Raw genomic sequence first — 22,269 nt, 5'->3', positions numbered from 1 at the left:
CTTTGTTACTCTATGCATCTATTCTACAGTAAAGAAAATCTACTTCATTTCCCCCAGAGGGAAAAATGTCGTAGAAGGAATGTTTCTGGAATAATTTCTTGAAACCGTTACAAGTGTGACGTCCCATTGGTTGGCTTAGATGCCCAGACCATCTTGAGATGTGTTCAAAGGAACCATTTGAGAAGCGTCCAACGGAAGAGTGGAAATATAACGGCCAGTGACCTTGCAGGGAGTGAAAATATTGCATAAATTATCGGTGGGGGAAGCAGAATGTGGCAGGCAGTCTAAGGATGAAAATTCTTCCTTGTGGGATTTTTTTTATTCCTCTAGGTATTTATAGAGGAGCTAAGGAAACCAGGCAGACAATCGCCCTCTCTCATAGAATTCACCTTGCTAGTGTTTCGAAAGGTTAAAATTAATCGTTGCAAGCCTGAGAAATGAAGAGCCTTTTAATGTAAGGAACAAGGTGAGAGCTATAATAGCCGATTAAATTTTCAGAAAGTGCTCAGCGGCTCCTTCCATTGCTTTCAGAGAAGACACGGTGACCTTCTAAAACTTCTAATTACCCCCCAGGAAACCAGCTGTCTGTCTGTCTGCCTGGCTATCATCTAGCTAACGAACGTGGCTGCTTATTGCCTAAGTTGGGACATTAAATTAAAATTGAAAGGTAAAAAAAAAAAAAAAAATGGGACTCTAGTTTGAAAAAATTCATGTCAATAAGGGCCATTTTATGTTAACTAAGGAAGATAAGTAGTCTTGGATATATGCTGGACCTAAATATTCATGTAGAATATTGTTCGAACTTCTTTGGGGATACCATTGACTGTTGGCCAACAAACTCCTGTCATGCTCTTCACCATAGGTAGTGGGTGTTGAGAACTCTACGTCATAAAGGAAAAACAAATGTGCTGGAAGGAACACAGAAATCTATGCCATCAACACTCACTCAAGTTTTTCCAAATGGACCAAACTCTAGAAGGATCATTCTGCAAAATCAGACAGTCTATGAGTAGAAGAAAATTGGTAGGTGTCTACTCATGGCAAGGCAGGTCCACATTCAAGATATGAATCTCTCTCAGATGACAAAGACCAGCAGATTGCGATCCAGAGACGCTAACAACTATTTGTATAATGAACACCAAACTGACGTCATAGTATTTTTTGCTTCCATGGCTAATTAAAGTATTCTGTAGTCAGTTGGATAATCCAAACATCATAGTTCAAAGACATGTTTCTAAGGTGAAACCATCTCACTGGTAAGTGCACACAACTGACTTTTCCCGGCATAGGAAAATTTTTCTTTCAACAAAAGCAAACTGGACGTGAGACCTGAGCAAAAAGCCCATGAATCAAAGAGCGGGCCCTTCTTCCCAATAAAGACAGAGCAAGTGACTACTGGCGGGACAATGTTAGGAAAGAAGGAGAGTGGTCAAGAACACACTTTTAAAAAACACAAAGCAAAGCCTTATAAGAAGATTGTAGACTCCACATTCTCAGTAGGATCATGATGAAGGTTTAGGATGAGGGAATTAATCTTAATAGGCTTTGTGTGAGTCTATGGCAAACAGCCAAAACAGAATGACCTTCTATAAGTCCTTTCAATAGTATTTGAATACTCTATTTCCATTTGGGTTCGCTGGGATGCTGTTATGTCTTTTCTGTTGTTTGTTTTTGTGATGGTGTTGGGTCTCGTATTTTTGTTTTCTGTTTCATTTACTTATTTATTTATTGTGGTCCTAGAAGGAAGAGTATCTGCTCCAAACAAGACAACTGTCTTCAGGAGTTATGATTCAAGAGCAATAAAGATTTTGGCACCATCGATACAATGATAAGGTATTCAAACTCTTGCCCCTGGGAAAATCTCTCTTGTCCCTGGGAAATCTCAGGAGAAATGAACCACATCGCCTCGGTTCCTGAAAACACTCATAAATTCAACCTTCCAAGAGCTCAAATAGTTGAAGGCTGGTATGTGAGCTTCCTCCCACCTCAACCTAAAGTAGGATCTCCACTGACCAAGACCTCAATGGCAGAAAGTACCAGAAAGTAAGGAGGATGTAGCATTCAATTAAGAAGTTAGTGGGTTTGTTTTTGTTTAACTTACATTAAGTCAAGAGAAGAGGAGGAGGTAGGCTGGAGAGCCTGTAGGCATTGAGAAGTCATTGTGTTCTTCACAGGAACCTACACTAATGTTAGGATGTGTGCCTGCTTGCTCAAAAAAAGAATTAAAAAAAAATCTAAAGAATCCACAGAGACACAATTACCCAACACGGAAATCACAGAAGAGCCATAATCCATGAGTAAGTGTGGCTCCGTGGGCCTCAATCCAGGTTGCGTTCCTGGCGTTGCGGGGATGGGAACTTTGGAGGTCTCCAGTGGGTCCACGCTGGTCTGGAGAGAAGCGTCTCCCTCTGAGCTCAGCTCTGGAGAGCATCCTGAGCTGGGCCTGCCTGCGGGGAGTTGTGCTGAGAGGAAGGTGACCTTGCAGTCCCACGAACAGGGAGTGGCCCCTGGTTGTCTGGACGGTGTCTCTGGGGGGTGCCCTGAGCCTGGATGCACATTCAGCCAAAGCAAAAGTCTGTTCATGGACCACGGCCCTCCCGCTCCCACGCAGCGAAGCCCCAGCATCCTGCGCCTGACGTGCCGGGAGGGGGCCCTCCACTGACCAACGCCTCCAAAGGCTTAGCTTTTGATCTAAATTTAATACAGTGCTACTTTCTGGTCTAATTCATTGCATCCAAAACTCACTTCAAAGCCTGTGTGTGTGTGTGTGAGTGTGTATATATGTGTGTCTGACTCAGACCTCTTTCCCCCTGCTCACCCTATGAACCCATTCGGTCATAACCGACAGAGGCAATGACCTTGAACGGGGTCCCCATTTGGAGTACCCATGCTGCACACCTCAGGGCTCACCCGGCTTGGGTCCAGATGCCGCCCTGACCCCACATGACCACTCCCAGGCCAGGTTACACCCAAGACCCGATAACCCCCTCTCAGGGCTTTTGCTGGTCCTGTTCTAAGAAGCAGAAAGAACAAAGCAGGACCAGCCACCCCCGCCAAGGACGCACAGCCATGTTTCTTGTACACACAAAGGGTCTGCTCTTTTCATAAACGGACGTGCCCGGGAGCAGGAGGCAGTGATGGGGAAGAGCATGCATCGAGATGGGCTGAGGTTCCTGGGACTGCGAATGTGCCCCTGCAGGGTTAGCCAGCCCAGGGCCTGGACCTCCCAGACACTAATTCCAGGTCTACTTGGTGGCGTTTGAGAGGAAAGAAGAAAACAGAAGCCGCCAACAGAGGGCACGTCAGCTCTGACGCGAGGGGCATGCCTGCCCCCAGAAGAGAACACACTGTCCTACACAGTTAGGAACCACTGTCTTCATTCCTCGCAAACCCTAAGACCCTCGGCAGCCTACTCTGCAGCTCAGCACAGAGGAGCTAACAAAGAGCTGCCTCTTGAATGCACGGGCTTTGCACACCCACACCTGCATCTCAACCCACAGCACGGACGCCAGCAGTAGCCATTTCTAATGTTAGGAATCGCTTCTAGAACATTCTTTCCTTTGACAGGACTATTGGTTACAGCTTTCTTAGAACATGCGAAACTCTTAAACTTTATGAATGAACCTTTGCTCCCTCCTTGCTTGAGTTGTTTGGCAAACTGTTCTTTAAACTATCCTTTTTTTAAAAGAATTCATTCAGAATTTTTCAAAAGTCACAAAGAACTCATGATTGGTGGTTTCTCATGAGACTCCTCGTTGGGTCTGGAAATCAAGGGCTAATGCATTTGTTAACAGGGCCATGAGGTTTCAACCAGAGGGAAATGCAGATGCCCAGGCCCCATTCTCAAATGCTCTGGCTCCTCATGGGGCCAGGAATCTGCATTTGTAGCCTGTTTCCCCGTGATGCTGCAGAACTAGAACACAACTGTGTTAGAGAACGCCACCCCCGTGAGCCACAGTAAATGAGGAGAGGGACAAGGATCATCTGTCATAATCATTTCTGCGCAGGGCAGGTGGCAGAAGGCATTGGCTCCCATCTGCAACAGCTGCCTGGTGTTTTACAAAGAGCCAGACCAGCACTGGGCTACAGGGAAGCTCTCCTCCACGTTCTGTCCCAGGATCAAAGGGATCGTGCCACAAAGGTCACGGGCAGCGGGAACGTCCCCCAGACGTGTGTGCACACACTGTGTGCACAGAGCGAAATGCCAACTTTCAAAGCTTCCTTGGACAAGCTAGGTGTGGAAGAAAGGTACCATGAGACAGATGTTCACTAGACTTGCCCATCCATGGCTTTCCTTGTGTCTCATGCCTTAGTAAAAAGAATCACCACTGGTGAGCCTGGGTGGCTCGGTCAGTTGAGCTTCGGACGCTTGATTTTGACTCAGGTCATGATCTTAGGCTCATGGGGTCAAGCCCTAAGTCAAGCTCTGTGTAGAGTCTCCTTCTCCCTCTCCCTTTGCTCCTCCCCCTGCTCATTCTCTTTCTCTCTTTCCAATAAACAAAGAAAATCTTTAAAAGGAGGAGGAGAAAAAGAAATGGAGGAAGGAGAGGGAGGAGGAGGAAGAGGAGAACCACTATAAGCTCTCAGACCGGAGAAGCCCCAGTGTCTGGGATATGCTCGTAGCGCCATCTTGGTTGGGTCCAGTCCAAGATGGTTGACGTGCGTCTCCTTTTCTTAAACATGAGGCCCACAAGCAGGGCTCAGAAAGTACTCAACAGCATTTGCAACCAGGATAGGGGTTACAGATAGGTGTCCACGCCTCAGGTTGGACAAGTAGAGAGAGCAAGCACTACAGGATTTGCTAGAGTAAGGCGGAGCCAGACACATCCATGATGGAATTATCTGCAGCGCAGAACCGGCAACCAGTCGATGTACCTGCTGGCAGTTGTATCGAACACTTCCGGCATGAAGACATGCTACTGAGGCCCCCCAGCCCTGGAGACGGGCACGGAATGGAAACAGGGTGCCACTGTCACAAATATGCAATCAACCGGTGCATTCAAATGCTTTCATCATCAGAAGCCTCCACAGAGCAATGCTATCACTGGGACATGCTTACTGCTATTCAGCACTCTTCGGGGGGACTGGAATTCCCCAGAAGAAATGCACAAGACAGACATCCCCACCCCCGAGTGCCGCCTCCCCCCTCCCACACTCATGATCCAACGTCCAGGCCTGCAGCTCAGCTGCCAACACCAACTCGGAACAAGGACAAGACCCACGAGGCTCGAGAACACTACCTTTGTCATTCAAAGTCTCTTCTTGTATTTGTCTCACGGCTTCCTGGGCTTTGCCAGTGTTATTTCCAGCTATAAGGGGAAAAAAAAAAAAAAAAGTATGATCAGTGGCCAGGTCCTCCAGACATTATCAAGCACGAGAAAATGTTGTCTTGAGGTGCAAAACACAACCTTGAAGGGGGCTCTTTATGGCTTGTCACCGAGCTCTGGTGTGGAACGTGGCCACCAGAACAGCCTTGGCCAAGGCAACATACCAACTGATGGAGGATTGCCATTAGCTTGCAATGGCAAGAAGGAGAATGTCTCTGTCTTCGATAACTGGGGTGTGACGCAGCTGGCGGCACAAAGAACATGGGGCGGGGGACAAGAGCCAAGGATCACATGAGCATAAAGATGGTAGAAGGAAGATCAGAGCACACATAGAACTTTCTAAGAAACTTTAGTGGACACCCGCCTCCCCCCCCACTCACTGGTGGTCTGAGCTGCAAAATGACCGTGGGCCATTCCCTCTATGAACGTGGGATTTCTCATTTCCTCATCGAGGACTCTGTACAAACTCCACAGGGATCAGTCTGGGGAAACGTGAGCTTAGAAGAATGGTCACGCGTGTTTTGTGTATGAGGGACATCGCCGTTAAAATAGAGATGGTGACATCTGGGCGTTAAAATAGTGAAGGAGGTTTCTTTAGTGTCTTACTAGATGGTAGTGCATTGATGTTTGGAGGAAGGCATCTTGTTTTCAACTGCGTCCCTGAGTACACAGTCCAAATTTTAAGGTGTGGGAAATGGGGCTGCCATTCGGGCAGAAGATCAGGACACCCTGTCTTCCCACACCCCAGCGCTCACGATCAACTGGACCGCAGGCCGATGTTCAGCTCCTTTGTGGAGTGAGCCAACCCCGAAACTCCCTGCCAGGGTGAGTCATGGGAGCGCTTCTGTACAAGGCGATTGGAGTTGGCATCTAAGGAACACAGGCGTGGGAGTGAAGCTCCTGGAGCCCCGAGAAGTGACAGGTGGCATGAGGACAGCAGGAGAGACACCTGGCCTGGGAGGACCAGGTCCTAAAGGGGTGGAGTGGCTCACATGGCCCTCCCACCTGCGTCCAGCCGCTGCTGGCCAGGTGTTCTCTGGGGTACAACCCTCTTGAGATCTCCATGAAGACATATCACCAAGCAATCCGTTCCGGAGACATTTCTACATGCTGTTTTCCTCTATTTTGTTTCATTTTTATATTCGAACTAACGTACAAGGGGCTCTGCTATGGATCCCCCACACCACTTGCTCCTACATTAATTAGTCTGTGTCATCGACAAGTGTCCCCAGTCCCCGCCAAAAAAAACCCCGATGGAACACCCTTCCCAGAAGCAGAAGGCTTTACAACAAAGAGTTAAGGAAACACAGACAGCAGAAGCAGTGAACGTTGTGAAATCAGTAACGTCTTTGGCTCCAGCTGGAGATGAATCTGAGATAAATATGGCAAAAGACATCTTCAGGGGGTGCAGTTAAAGGATTATATAAGGCACCACCACCTTAAAGGAGTTCAAAGTTGCAGACGTCAAGAAAACGCAGCTGTGATCGTATTCACACCTTCGGCTCCCTTGAAGAAAGAGCATATTACACGGTTGTTAGATTTTTGCTCAGAGGGTCTTCCTGTGTTGCGGGGTGCACAGTCAGACAGGATGCCATACTGGAATGTTATATTCCATCTCTAAATGTTCTAAGCCTCAAAGACAACAAAATAAAATTCACCTTTCTCTAAGCTGGGGCCGTGTACATGCATGACCTTATTTTGGAATTTCCATGCAATTTTAAAATATTCAAGAGCCATCCACCGGCGGGCTACGTACGCTTCTGGCATTCACCATCTTGGCATCAAAGGTGGCCCAGTGGGAGCCTGCGTGAAGTGGGAGAGAAGATGTTCCACGTTCCGAATGAGGTATCAATGGCCAGAGAAAGTGGGGGGCATCCAACCAGAAGGGGAAACTGGGCATGGTAACACCTCCCCTCAATGGGCAAGTCACTACTCTCCCTAAGGCATTGCATTAGAGGCATGGACAAGGCACTCTTTTGGCAAAGGTCATCTTTATCAGCTGGCTCCCCAGAGTTGGATATGGAACCTTGACCCTATGCAATCGTTAGAGATTTCCTGCATTTACTGACCAAATATTGCATGCGAGGTAGAGTACTTGACCAGAATGGAAGGTAGGCACAAGCACAGTGTGTCTGCCTTTGGCTCATGCTTTTGGTGGGGGGCTAAGTTTAAAGACATTGAACCCAAATCAGGGCCAGCAAACTAGGAACCTGGGGCCACATCCGATGATTTCCTTGATGTGAAAAGAAAAAAATATATATATGTTGGAACAACAGCCATACCCATAGCTTTAAATATTGCCAATGGTGCTTTCTGGCTATCAAGACAGAGCTGACCATTAAGAGACACACTTAAGCAAATATTTATTATCTGGTCCACACCAGAAAAAAAAAAATTTACTTGCCCCTGGTCTCAAAAGCCATCTTTTATATGGCTATTCATAAAGAATTATAAAGACAGATCCTCCACCAAAACAGTACTTTGAAACTATGAGAACTGAGATATTGTGAGCAAATGAGAAATTTAATAATTAATGTATTTATGGCAATATTAATGTGCTTGGGTTGGACCCACATTCCCTTTTCCAATTCTTCAACAAGTAACTGATTATTGTTTAAACATTAATGGACTCGGGATTGGCAAACTTGAAATTGGATATACACATCTCTTAGTTTCCATTTAGTGTGAAATTTACATTAAAGTGTCCACGATAATATTGTGTTAGGTGGCCTTGTATCAAACTGTCACACAAGATGAAACATTGTCCCTCTCAGAATATATGCAGTTACGCCCTGAAGGACGCGGGGAGGAGGGAACGTTCACACTTCATTGGACTGCGCAGGTCAAACTGTGACCCGTGCAGACACCAGAAGCTCTGTGGGAAAGAAGCTACAGGAAGGGGAGAAGCACAGGAGCATTCTGTTTACTTCAAGAGAAGGAGAACTTTGGTGCAGGCAGGACTGTTCCTGGTCTCAGCAAACATCACCTAAATGAGGGGGTGATAGGGGAGTCAAGGTTCCAGTCCTCACATGCATAAGTACCACACGGTCCCTCACGTGCCTTCACTGCACTCTGTCTGTACATCACACTCCTCACTCAACTAGACCTCCTCATGAGCGACCCAGCTAGAATTCATCATAACCTACCAAACTAGACCTCATCATCACCTAACCGAACTAGACCCCATCATCACTTAACCCAACTAGACCTATCATCACCTAATCCAACTAGACCTCATTATGACCTACCTAACCAGACTGCATCATCATCTAACCCAAATAGATCCCACAATCACCTTACCAAACTAGACCTCCTCATCACTCACCCAACTAGACCTCATCATCACCTACCTGAACAAGACCTCATGATCCACCCAACTAGACCTCCTCATGACCTACCTGACCAGACTTCATCATCACCTAACCCAACTAGACCTTCTCATCACTCACCCAACTAGACCTCATCATCACTCACCCAACTAGACCTCATCACCACCTACCTGAGGAAGACATCATGATCCGCCCAACTAGACCTCCTCATGATTTACCCAACTAGACCCTATCATGACCTAAATCATCTATCTAGACTTCATCATGACTTAAAATACCACACTGAGGCAAAAAAGCAGAGAAAGGGAACAATTTTTTTTTCTTTGCATTGTACTATTGCCAAGTTTCACAAAGAACTAAGAAGATGAAGAAGACAGGTGCACTAGAGAAGTCATAAGGGGCAGAGATAACCAGTGCTGGATGCCAGTGCCTGGCTGTTCTCAGACTGGAGGGTCCTCCCCACCCTGCTCTATCCGCTTCCTTCTACCACAAGCCAACCTCCAGCAGGCCCTCAGAGGAGACTTTGACTTCTTCTGTCCATGATGTGATGTCACTTTCTTATTGTTTTTTGTTTTTAGTTTTTAAAAAATTTTCTTCATTTAAGAGAGAGAGAGAGAGAAAGTGAGAGCATGAGTTGGGGCATGAGGCCAAAAGGAGAAGAAGAAACAGATACCCCGCTGAGCAGAGTCCCTGATGCAAGGCTCGATCCCAGGACCCCAAGATCATGATGTGAGCCAAAGGTAGACGCTTATCTGACTGAGCCACCCAGGTGCCCCCCTGACATTACTCTGATCAAGTCATCCCAGATGGTGGCGAAATCCAAGACAAGGCAGTAGTCTCCCGGAGACCTGAGTCCCTCTGATCACACACCATGTCTCCCTGCTGTGCTCAGGTCCCAGGGAGAGAGAAACACATCATGTGGATGCTAAAATTGAAGAGGAGTTCCAGAAATGCACACTCAGATGGGTCCCCTGTCCTGCAGGACCCCCTCATCCGCCAACGACTGTTCTTCATCTGGGTGGGGGAAGTAGATATGGATGTTGGTAAAGACTGTCCTTGCAAAGAGTTGTCAAAAACTGTTCTGTCATTTCCACATTGATTCAGACAACAGGGATGTGGACCCATCTCTGAAGAAAAAAAACACGGATGAGGAAAATAGTGAGGTCCACCAAGAAGTACGCATCCCCTCCCAAAGCCTGGCAAAGGTATACCGTTCTATAGATCAGTTGGCTCATGAGAGAAAGGTGCCCACATGGGTCCATGAGGGAGGAAGCACTGTAAGAAACTGCACTTTTTCAAAAGAGTGACCCATGGGAAAGGCCATGCAATACAAAAATTTTAAGTTGTGGAGTCATGTTTGACAAAAGTGATAAAAACATCAAAGTTAGGAGCATGAGTCCAGTTGATTATAGGAATGAACAGCTAAGTATATCCAGGTGAGTCACACCTCTGTGAGGACAACAGAAGGCCACACTGGCTAGACCTGGGGGCTCTCCATCTGGGTTAAGAGCCCCCTCGGAGATCCCCTCTCCCATGGAACGCAAGGGGGTCTTTGAGTTTAAACACAAGTAATCAACGTCATCATGACGGCCAACACTAATGTCTTGTCCAAATGCGGACAAGACACAGATGCCAGGGCAGGGTCTATGACTTGCCCACCGACACAAACCAAAGATATTTTCAGACCCAAGTTGAGGTGTTAAAGCTGACTCAAAATAAAGTTTGAGATCGTCACAGCTTCCAACCAGTAGGAGTTATGGAACCCACAAGTACGTCATGTTATTTGTCCTATAAAGATTTCATGTCTATAATCATGTGGCAAGTTTGTGTTCTTACATATTTTTATATCTGCATCGCAGTATCATTTGGTTTATAATGGTGTGGATTTTAGTTTGTGCATTTAGGCATCACTGGATGTTTGTGGGGTCCAAAGACCGAGCTTGTGAAGAGCCAGGAAGGAGTGGAACACATGCATGTTTAAATACCCTGCCCCAACTATAAATTCTGACCCCAAATTACCCTTCAAAAACTGATGGCGGGCAAAAGATGGAGGAGAAAAATGGGAGAAAGGAAGAAATAAATCATTATTGAATAAGTAAATGACCATGGGTAATATTATGTAGAAAGTCTTAAGTAAAAACAATCCTTAACACCTAAAAGCAGCCGTATAATATGATTTCTGTAAAAACAGACACCACAAAAGGTATTAATTTAATGCCAATCATGTCAACAGGAGACATAATTAGCATGAAGTGTTTTTTTTGAAGGTAATGTGCACAGTATCATTTTTCCCAGCAGATTAAAAATTCTACCCCCAATTCACTGGGAAAATTAACAAAAGTACAATGGGTTCGTTTGACCTCTGTTCGCTTTCCCAGGCAAAGAAAATACCTTCGTTTTCAAAGAGGAGTTAGACACCAGGGTAAGGAGCAGAGAGAGCGTTTCAAAAGAAGAATGGACAATGTAGTCTATGGGACGCAGCTTCAAAGGAAGCCAATCTTTGAACACCTGTTCCAAGTCGACACTGGGCTACGCCGTGTCTTCCCCAAATTCGTATGTTGAGGCCTGGACCCCCACACCCCAGGTGCTCAGAACCTGACCTTATTTGGAGAGGGTGTCTTTAAAGAGGTGGTTAGGGTAAAAAGAGGCCAATGATATGGGTCTTCCTTGCACTAGGACCGAAGTCCTTTCAAGGGCAACCTTAGGTGTTTCCCAGATGGGTTTTACCTATAAGCAAATCACTGTTTCTGTATGAGCCAATGACGGAGTATCTTCCATTAGCCAACAACACAATCATCACCTATGATCACACGCATGCCGAGTCTCGCCAGGTGCCTCGCCGTGGCATAGCCGATTCCATCCGTGCCTCCAGTCACTACGGCAACGCGGTCGGGTTGTGGGGCCAAAACTGGAGAAGAAGAAAAGGAAAAAATATATATATAATCAATGTGAGTTTTAGAAGCGGATTGGTTGGATTGGTCCTAAGTCATTCCAACCCGGTCAAAGAAACCTGATAAACGCTTGCTCACCCCCAGCGGAGCCTTGGAAGGACCCAACGAGAATATCAGCACAATGATGGGCAGAAAGGTCGGGAGCCAACGTGGGAGTAGCACTTATGAGCGTGGATGACACCCCAGCATCCACACTCCCAGGCAACATGGGGCAGGAAGTAGGTTTTACTACGTCTCAGGTATGGAGGAGGACAACAGACCAGGGGATGAATGCCTGCTGTTGCAACGAGTTTGTAGAACACAGTTTCCAAGAGGAGGGGACATGCATGCCACGCCACCCCCCACATGGGGAAGCAGTAGGATGGGTCAGGAGGCAGAGGGACACGGAAGCGTGGACAAGAGTCTCTATTGTGGGAAGAAATGGGTCAAGGAAGCAGGCTCAGCAGGTTTAGGATGGGCTGATGCGAATAATTTCAGCAGATTCTGGGTCACAGGGGCTGTCCCTATGTGTGTGTCCCTGGCCCTGTGGTGATTTGCGTGGGCAGGGTAGACACTGGCCAACAACGCGGTTATGGACATGGTGGGACTGTGGATTGCCTGGTTTGCGTTGGAAAGCTGTGCTCCTGAGAGAGCCACATGCTATCTCTAGGAACCGGCCAGCCCTGGGAGCTGGAGCATTTGATGAAGGTGACAAAGATGAACTTTTTTATTTTATTTTATTTCAGATCTACTTATTTATTAGAGAGAGGCAGACGAGAATCTCAAGCCAACTCCACACGGATCATAGAGCCCAGTGCAGGGCTGGATCTCACAACCTTGAGATCACAACCTAAGCGGCAACCAAGAGTCAGACGCTTCACCGACTGAGCCACCCAGCACCCCAAAGATGGACTTTTTAATAAATGGTGTTGGAACATGTAAATAGCCATTAAGAAAAAAAGGCAAAATTAGACCCATCTACACATCAAAATTAGCCATGGGGTAGAAGTTACACCATGAACATATTCGGGGGGGGGGGGGGAGCATGAATCCATTTATCTTTAACCTCAGAGTATGAAACGTCTTCCTAATCAAAAGTTGAAGTTGAGAAGAATAAGTAGATAAATTCTGCTACCAAAATAATTTTGATTGAAAAACAACAAAAAAAAAACACCAAAAGCAAAGTTCGAAGTAAATGATATATTTAAAACAAAAAGAAAAAAAAGCTTACAACCCTGATCACATGCAAAAGGCTATTTTCCTAGTATGTAAAGAGTTCTTACAAATCAAGAAAAAGAACACTCTGAGGAAACATAAAAAGGGTGAACATGAAAACATACGCCATGACACAGTCCTTACAAAGGCATGTGAGACTTTGCCCAATGAGAGGCATGTTCATGAGAACTCACTGAGACACCATTGGACTTGACAAGAGCAGGCACTTTGACACCATGCTTCTCTGTCACAGTGCTCGCATGTTCATGTATACCATGGGCAGCAAAGCAAGAAGGGGAACTCCCATGTGGGTGGGGGTCCTTGGGTGCAACCTGAAACACATTCAGGCTGTTGCAGCAAAACCACTTCTAGGAACGTGCCCTGGAAATCCATACCAGACCTTCCATTTCTCCCTGCAGCTGTGTCCCTGGTGTTCACAGACACACAGACACCGGTCAGCAGCCCTGAGTGGCTGTGATAAACCAATAAACTATGAAGATATTAGGGAATAATGCCCTGAAAGAGCTCATGGTCCTGTGGGACGTCATGCAAGCACTAAGAGCTCATATGTACTTCTAAGTGTGGTATCTGCACTCATGCGGGAGGTCTCTCTGCTGTTGGGATAATCCCCGTGCAACATGGCAGCCATTCCCAGTCAAGACTTTGTCTCAGTCGTACGGGCCCAGGGGTGCTCATTTGTGCCCAGGATCCCATCCAGAAGGCTTTTGTGTGCCCTACATGGGAAGAACAACCCTCTGCAACTGTGTGCTTTGACTGGCCTGCCCTACCCCCTCGGCCAGGGTTGCCTGGGTGCACACGCCTCCTCTCAAGTTCCCTGTTCCTCACTGCCTGGCCCAATGGCATATGTCAGGCTGGTGCTCCATGAATGTTCACGGACTTAATGAGCTAACCCACCCATTGCTGAGTCAAGCACAGATTGAAGGCCACACCTACCCCAAAAGACCAAAGGAAATGTGCCATGATGTGAATGTGGGTATCTCCTCCTAAAATCCATGTGTTGAAGGCCAACCCTCCCATGGAATGGGATTGGAGGTGGGGGTGTTTGGGAGGTGATCAGGTGATGAGGATGGAGGTGGGATCTTTGGAAGGTCATCAGGTGCTAAGGGTGGAGGTGGGGGTCTTTGGGAGGTGACCAGGTCATGAAAGTGGAGGTGGGGGATCTTTAGAAGTTCCCCAGGTCATGAGGGCAGAGCCACCATGATGGAATTAGTGTCCTTATAAAGGAGACCCCAAGGAGACTCCAGGACCCTTCAACTGTGCAAGGACCCAGCCTGAAGAACGCCATCGACAAATCCATTCTAGCAGCTCCTTAATTTCGGACATCCAGCCACCCCAATGGTGGGAAGTAAGTGTCTGCTGCTGAAGCCCCCCCCCCACAAAATCACTCCATGGTGTGTTTATTATGGTGGCCCAAATGGGCTAAGACAAGATGCCCTCATCCCAGGCAGATCCCCTGCCTGATGCTCAGGACATGCAGAGAAACAGAAGCATGTGAGGAACGGGCATGATGACAGAGCAACGTCTACACCCACCACCCAGGAATGGGGTCCCTAAGAAACCACATGACCACCAGGATCCAGTCTGACTCCTTAGCTTATCAGTGAGAAATGGACACAGGAACCCTGAACCACCTTCAACGCCAAGAGCAGCAGGTGGTCTTCCAGAATGCTCTCCTGAGGACAGCATCATCTTCACAAAGAATGCTCCTTGGGCTTCGATACTAAGTATGAAAGGTATTTGCAGGGATCAGAAACAGGAGGTGCATAATGGACACCCTACTCTAAGCCACCATGATGTTTCTGGGTGAACAGAGCGAGTCCATGAAATGTCTTTCCAGGCCCATGGTTGCTTGCTCCATGCCCTGAAGGTCGTTTCCTACCCAACAGGTCTGCATCCAGTGTCTTCTTCCATTTGGCCAGAACAAGGATGGCACAGGTCCTCAGAATGTCTTCTCCCAAGGCCATGATGCGCCAAGCAAGTGGGATTGGCTTCCTGCCAAGCATGGCTCAGCCCACGCGGGGGTCCCTGAAGTCATCTCCCAGCTGATACCGTAATTTTGAGTCCCAAGTGCCGTAAGTGAGTTGACCCTGGAAATCTAAAAAGATTTCATCTCTACGTAGCTCATCATGTCTGTTTCAGGATATTTCTCAACCACGAGAAGAGTCCACAGAGCACTTGGGCCCCAGGTGAGAAGCAGGAGCTCCAGGTCATAATCGAGCATATTTCCAACAGGGTTACGCCTCTCCAGGGAGGTGTCTGTAGGTCATGGTGGGAAGGAGCACAGGGCTGAACTAGCCAGGACTCCAACCACCTGCTCAGGCTGCCAATCAGTCCTATCTTTGATAGGATATAATCATCCCAAACACAGTCAAGTGCCCAGTGACGGGCCCATGGGGCAAGTCCGTCCCCTCTCTCCAAGCTTGGGTGGATATCCATTGAGAACCAGTGCCACCCAAACACAAACACATCCTACAGTTCTGGAGGTCACAAATCTCCATCTCAAGGTCAGCTGATTGGAAATCTGAATTTCCATCTGCAATTTTTATTTGCCTTTAGCTTCATGACAACATGACTTAAGAGTTTCCAGGGCTTAGGACACAGACGTCTTTGGGGGCCAGGATTCCATCCCCCAAAATCGGGAGCCAAAATTACTGGGCACACGACTCAGATGGAGAAGCCTGACCTTGCATCAGCTTATTCTGTGAAATGGCCCCAAAGTAACAACAGGAAGACGTGGACCTGGAACCATAACGCCCCCATCAGGACTCGGCACGTGGCACATGTTCTCAAAATGGAACAAGGAGGCCTACGGAACCAAATCACACCAAAGACAGGCAGTGGCAAGGACAGGGTGCTCCAAAGCCAGTAATTATTGGCTGTACCCCAGAAATATATGCCCTGGCTGGTGAAGACAGGAGGAGACTCGTTCACAGCAAAAACCCGCACAGCCGTTTCCATGCCGATCTATAAATAAAGAGATGCACACACACTTCGCCAACAACTGTGATTTATGAGACACAAGGATCACCAAAAGTGTGATAAATGGCACCAACCGCTCGAGGTCATGGGTATTGTTTCCGGATATAAAAACTTACAGTGGAAAACTTAATTTTGCAAGACAGCTGTTACTAAGCCTTCCCCTACCGCGTGTTACTTGCCCTTTGGAAAAAGAACACTTGTATTTTCCTGACTTCAAATTTTAAACACATGCGTTCCCCAGCCATTAGGCGTCCCAGGATTCATCCAAATAAAAAGAAACAATTTGAAATAAAAAAAAAAAAAAATTGGGGGGGGGTTAAATGTTGAATGTGCCAAAGTACAATGTACAAAAGTTGGTTAAACAATGCACGTGAATAAAGGATTGATCAAATCCTAAAAGTCAGTCCCTGAGATAGATTTGAACCAGCCAAGAAGATTAAAAATCATATGCAGCTCTCCTGGTCATAAGACCCCTGCCTTGGAGATCTGAGGGCAAATTCAGCTCTGAGCTTCCTAGCAGCCAAGGAGAAAAGGGAAATAATAGCAGAGATGGCTCTCAGCAGCTGACCCAGTGCTTCCCCCCAACATGGGCCTCCTATTGGCTTAAATACACACTGTTTTCTGTCACTGGGCTCCAACACAGGTATCACCCCCCCCCGAAATTCCCTTCCATCATCCGTGCTGGGAGGTCTTAGCCATCCCGATGTGTGTGGCTTAAGATTCCCCCTCTCCTGGTCACACTTGAGATCCTTCTGTCCCCGGAGAGTTGGTATTGGCTTGGAGTTGCACAGCGCACTCACTGATACTAAACAAATACAGGTGTCTGGGCTTGCAGAGACATGGGGCGTGGGTGACGGACACCCCAAGTGCATAGGGACTCCCCGTGCCCAGCTGGATCCCAGCAGAGGGCATGAGAATGGGAGCTCCATCTACTTCGGTAGGGATGTGACAGCCATGTGCTTCTGATTGAAACAGGTCTTGCTGGTGCAACTTCTGGGCTCTGCGATTAACTGAAATCCCCACACTGTAAAGATTTCCCTGCCGAATGTGGGTGGGCCTCGTCTAATCAGTTGATGGTGTTCATTGCAGAAAGACAGATTACAGGTCCCCACTCCCACCCCCCGCCCCAGCCAGAGTCCATTTCCCAGCAGACAGATTCAAACTGTTAACATGCCCTGCGTTTCTACCCTGCAGCATTTGGGTTTAACAAGTCTCCACAGTTGTATGAGCCAATTCCTTAAAATGATTAAAATTAAATTATTTGTGTGTGTGTGTGTGTGTGTGTGTGTGTGTGTGTGTAAACATATACACATAGAGAGGGAGATGATATATCATATATATATGTTTATAGATATATAAAGAGAGGGATGATCGTTAAAATGGATGATGATGGATGGAGACGTAGGTGAATGGATGGATGAATGGATGGATAGATAGGCCAATGCTGGTTTCCCCTGAGGCCTTTCCTTGGCATGTAGACCCTGTGTTCTCCCTGTGTCCGCACATGGTTGTCCCTCTGTGCGTGTCTGTGTCCACATCCCCTCTTCTTATAAGGACCCCAGTCCTATGGGATCAGGGCCCTCACTACTGCCCTCATCTTAACTTGACCACCTGCAGAGACCCCATTTCCAAATAAGATCCCCTTCACAGGTACCAGGGGCTAAGACTTCAACATACCTTTTTTTGCACCCTAGAGATTGGTGCACATGCATGCACACATCTGTGCAAGGCCACCCCAGCCTGGCTAGCGAGGCTCCCAAGGAGCACCGGCAAGCCAGTCCCTCTCCCTGCTCCTTTATCACCCAGAGGTGAGTCAGCTCCAGCCCAGATGCCTTCAATGCTTCCCCCTAAAACCCGGTTGCAATGAGACACAGGGGATCCCTGTCCATCCCCTCACATGCCATTCTGTGTCCTGCACACCAGCACCCACCATCGCCAAGTCCCACGGGCCAGCTCACCTCCAACAGGCATCGGGAGGAGCGCTGGGAAGGTGGCAGCTGTGAGCTGATCGGTCTGTACAGGGACAGCAGCTACTGCGGACGTACGGGGAGGCCGCCCAGGGTCACGGCTCACGCCTTCCTCCCCGAACCGCCCAGCTGATGTGCTTGGGGGGCAAGCCCACGACTCAGATGACAAGAAAAGCAACGCGCACCTCCCAAGCCCGTCTGCTTGGCAAAGGAGTGATGTTTGCAGGCCGAGCGGAGAAGGAGCTCCCATCCTGAGCCCGGACTATGTTTAGAGCCCTCGTGGCTCATTATTCTTTTTTAAGAACTGAAATGTGGCGGGTTGACCTCATGCTTCCGCCAGGGCCAGCTCGTAGGGAAGCAATTGTATGTCAGACCTCTGTGTCTGCATCTCACTGACCACAGCATAGGAAATAAGACCTGCCTCCCACAGCTAAAGATTGGAGATATTTAAAAATACTGATACAATAATCCACATATGCAAATACCCAAAATATCAAAATCTTGGAATCATTTACAGATTCAACTATTCAAATAATTGAAATATTCGAATACTCGAAGGATTTAAAGGATTTAAAATTATTTAACTCTTGGGATTATTTTTTGTTTATGTACTTACTGTTTATTTAAATGATCCTATTTAAATAATTTAAATTTTGACATATTTGGAAGATTTACCATATTCTTTAAATAACTTGCAGATTCAAATACTTGGGCCCCTTGAAATATTTTTAAAAAATAATTTACATATTCAGACACTTGAAAGATTTAAAATACGGCTGAAATAATTTACAGATTCGGATACTTGCCATGTTTAAAATATTGTTTAATTTACATAGTCAGATACTTGAACTGTTTAAAATATTGTGAGTGATTTAAATATTTCAACATTTCAAATATTTAAAAATCCGATCGTAAACACAGAAGGGGAGGCGGAGGTGGTTGGATCCCTCCGCGACCGTGTCTTTTCTAAGGACTGCGCAGAATCCGTGCGGATAAGGCGGAGCACGTCAAGAAAGGGTTTCACCCTAAGGAGTTGAAAGTCCATCAGGTAACATGTAAAGGCAAACAACAGATGCGGACCGTAGAAAAAGGGCAGCGACCTTGCTCGTAAAGGGGTCTCGTACAAGGATATGCACATCTTCTCTCCTCTTCCGAAGACCCAAAGAAAACGTACAAGGGACTCATGGATAGTGCATAAAACACGCCCGTGTAAAACAGCGTTGCAACACACTCCTCTAAGCACACACGACGAAAGGAAGACAGCTGACTCGTGATCAGCCATCACAACAGTGGGTCCCAAAACTTCACGCTCGCACCAGAACGAGTCACAGGGCACCAAGACTCTGTCCTTTTAGCAGATGAGGTGCCGAGGGCTGTGCAAAGCAGGCGTGCGTGCCTGTTCTCTCTGACCCAGCAGCTCTAATGCTGAGAGCTGCTCCCACAGACGCACTCCCACGGGTTCGCAAAGAGGCTCAAACATAAAAAGATACCCTCCCTGCCCTGCTGATAAGACAAAGATCTTCGGTGTGAATGTCATTTTATGCAAAGAGTCTTTACAGGTGTTCTTGCGAAAGAAAAGCTTATTGTTCCAGACACAGCTGGGAGGACCCTCCGGTGGAATTATACTGAGTTTGGGGGGTGGGGGGGGGTAAAAAGAAAAAAAAAGGCAATTTTAAAAGGTTGCATTGTGTGTGACTCCATCTATGTGACATTCTTGAAATGATGGCATTGTGGAAACGGAGAACGGACGAGTGGCTGGCCGCGGGTGCAGCGTGCATAGACATGGGAAGGAGGTAGCAAAGCTATAAGAGGGGAACATTTGGGAATCTGGGGGCAGGGAACATACCTGTGTCTTGACACAGAAAGGATGGTCACCCCCCCCCCCATGACTGGAGGGATGCACCATCCTTCATGTTGCAAGGACATCCCAGATGGGTCACCCCACCACCACACAGGTGGCTGCCCAGGAAAATGAGGAAATATGGATAAAACAGCAATGATGGTATTCCTGCAGTCACGAGGGCTGGGATCACGTACTTTACAGCTTCGTAAGTTTTATCCCCGGAGGGAAACCGGGGAAAGGGAACACAAGGTTTCTCCATATCCTTTCTGGCAACTGCACAGGAATTACGGGATCTGTAAAAAGTCTAATAAGCTCAGTTCAAATAACACATTCTGCTCTTCAAAACACAATTTAAAAACAAAGAGTCTTTGTCCCATGGCTTCTGTCCCATTATGTTGGAAATGACTCATGGACTGGGAGGGTCTCACGGGCATTCTGTCCTCCTTTAAGGAAACGCAAACCAAAACCACAGTGAGATATCACTTTAGGTCCCCTCGCATGGGTCTTTCTTCAGGGGCAGTGAAAACACTGCTGAACAAACGTTGAAGAGCCGGGAGGGAAACTGTGTCCGTCCTGCATGGCGGGTGGACAGGGAAAATGCCGTGGGCACTGTGGAAAAGTAGTGGGGAAACCACACAGCCCGGCAATCCCACTCCTCACTCTCCATCTATCCAGGAGGCAGGGAAGCAGGTGTCCACAAGCATATGCACATGGGAAGGCCTAGAGCAGCGTTACTCACGGTAGCCAGGGAGATGTGAGCAGTCCAAGTGCCCACCAATGCACAGGGTCCATCCATGGATGGACTAGAACTCAGCCGTGAAAAGGATAAGCAGTCTGACTCCTGCTGCCTCGTGGAGGGACCATGAGGGCGCAATGCTCAGGGACAGAAGCCACACTCCCAAGAAGACCACAGAGGACATGATTCCATTTCTATGAAATACTCAGTATAGGAAAATAAGACAACCACCATGTTGAGAACGTGCCCATGAGCTCTCTGAAATTCTCTAACCATTAGACGTATGTGATGTGTTGCCAACTGACCTCCATAAAACTGGGGGAGAAAATCCAATAACAGGTTCATATGCGTTACGAGAAAGGGAATCAGCTTGAGGCCAGGTCAATCAGGCTTATAGGAGAAACAGTGTTTGGGGCATGCCCGACTCTTGATTTCGGCTCAGGTCATGATCTCAGGCTCTGGGCTCAGCAGAGAATCTGGTTGAGATTCTCTTTCTCTGTCTGCCCCTCCCCACAGCTCTTTCTCCCTCAAATAAATAAATAAATCTTTAAAAAAACAAAATTAAGAAAAAGAAGGTGTTTATAACATCACAGTCAAGAAAGGGACCATCCAAACAAAGCCAAGTATTTTCCATGTACAAATCCTTCGATTCCAATAAAACTCAGAGAAAGGATCCAAAGGAAAAAGATAATCCAAAGGAAAAAGATAAGAGACATATTACGAGGTAATGCAGAATTGTGTTTGAAAGGCATTCACGTTACAGAGTGATAAATGAAAACATCATGGCAAGATCCAAAAAAAAAAAAAAAAAATCATATCCACCAGCAAAGGAGAGGTCAGACTGTTTTCTCACAAAGTCTTTGACTGATCGGACAAGGCCCACCTGCACTAAAGAAAGTCATCTGCAGAATTCAAAGTTAAGGTACTGACATAGGCATGGTGACCAAAGGTGACATGCGTTTTGCACAGGGTGGAGATGCTTGGCGATGGCGTCCTAGCAAACGATGCATAAAAGACTTGTAGACATGCGCTCTCCATGTCCCTTACACATAAAGGATGCATTAGTCAAGGGTCTGCCAAGAAACACACAAGAAGACTAAGCGGAGAGACAGAGATTTAATTTATGGGATTGGTTCATGTAACCGTGTATATTTGAGTCTCTACAGTGCAGGGTCGGGCAGGAAGCTGAGACCCAGGGACGAGCTAAAGTGGCAACCAGAGTCCAAAGTCCTCCTGGAGACAGAATTTCCTCTTTGTCCGGGAAGGTCAATCTGTTTTCTCACAAACCCTTCAACTGATCAGACAAGGCCCACCAAGCCAAGGGAAAAAGATAAGATTCCAACTAGTACGTAATGCAGGATTGTGTTTGAAAGGCATTCATGTCATAGAGCAATAAATCAAAGCATGATAGCAACATAAAAAAAATCACATCCACCAGCAAAAGGGAGGTCAGACTGTTCTCTCAAAAAGTCTTCAACTGATTGGACAAGGCCCACCTGCACGAAAGAGATTCATCTGCAGAATTCAAAGGCATCAACGTGGGCATGGTGACCAAAGGTGACACATGTTTTGCACAAAGTGGAGATGCTTGGCAATGGAGTCCTAGCATACGATGCAGTAAAACACTTGTAAACATGCACTCTCCAGATTGGAAGGGGTCCAGCCCCATCTCCCTTACACATAAAGGACATATTATTCAGGGTTCTCCCAAAAAGCACACCGAAAGACTAAGCAGAGAGACAGAGATTTAATTTAAGGAACTGGTTCACGTAACTGTGTCTCTATTCCACAGAACTGGCCAGGAGGCTGAGAGTCAGGGACGAGCTAAAGTGGCAGCCAGAGTCCAAAGTCCTCCTGGAGACAGAATTTTCTCTTTGTCCGGGAAGGTCAGTCTGTTTTCTCACAAAGCCTTCAACTGATCA

General features: G+C 47.0%; 1 protein-coding gene across 7 annotated transcripts in view; it reads right to left on the bottom strand.

Moving 5' to 3' along the window:
- LOC309855559 (polyprenol dehydrogenase-like) overlaps positions 1 to 22,269 on the bottom strand; it is a 209,327-nt gene that overhangs the window by 171,794 nt on the left and 15,264 nt on the right. For all 7 annotated transcript variants that reach the window (XR_014306859.1, XR_014306860.1, XR_014306861.1 and 4 more), the window contains exons 2-3: positions 11,457 to 11,564; positions 5,241 to 5,309 (exon numbers count right to left, since the gene is read on the bottom strand). Coding sequence is in view for 2 of the 7 variants with exons in the window: in XM_082715948.1 (XP_082572074.1) it covers positions 5,241 to 5,309; positions 11,457 to 11,564 (177 nt within the window). In the remaining 5 variants the exon portion in view is untranslated. The remainder of the gene's footprint in view (positions 1 to 5,240; positions 5,310 to 11,456; positions 11,565 to 22,269) is intronic.

The sequence above is a fragment of the Mustela nivalis genome, assembly GCF_964662115.1.
Source record: "Mustela nivalis genome assembly, chromosome: X".
NCBI classification, from domain to species: Eukaryota; Metazoa; Chordata; class Mammalia; order Carnivora; family Mustelidae; genus Mustela; species Mustela nivalis.
The sequence above is the reverse complement of the archived record's forward strand: the minus strand, read 5'-3'. Positions and strand labels throughout refer to the sequence as shown.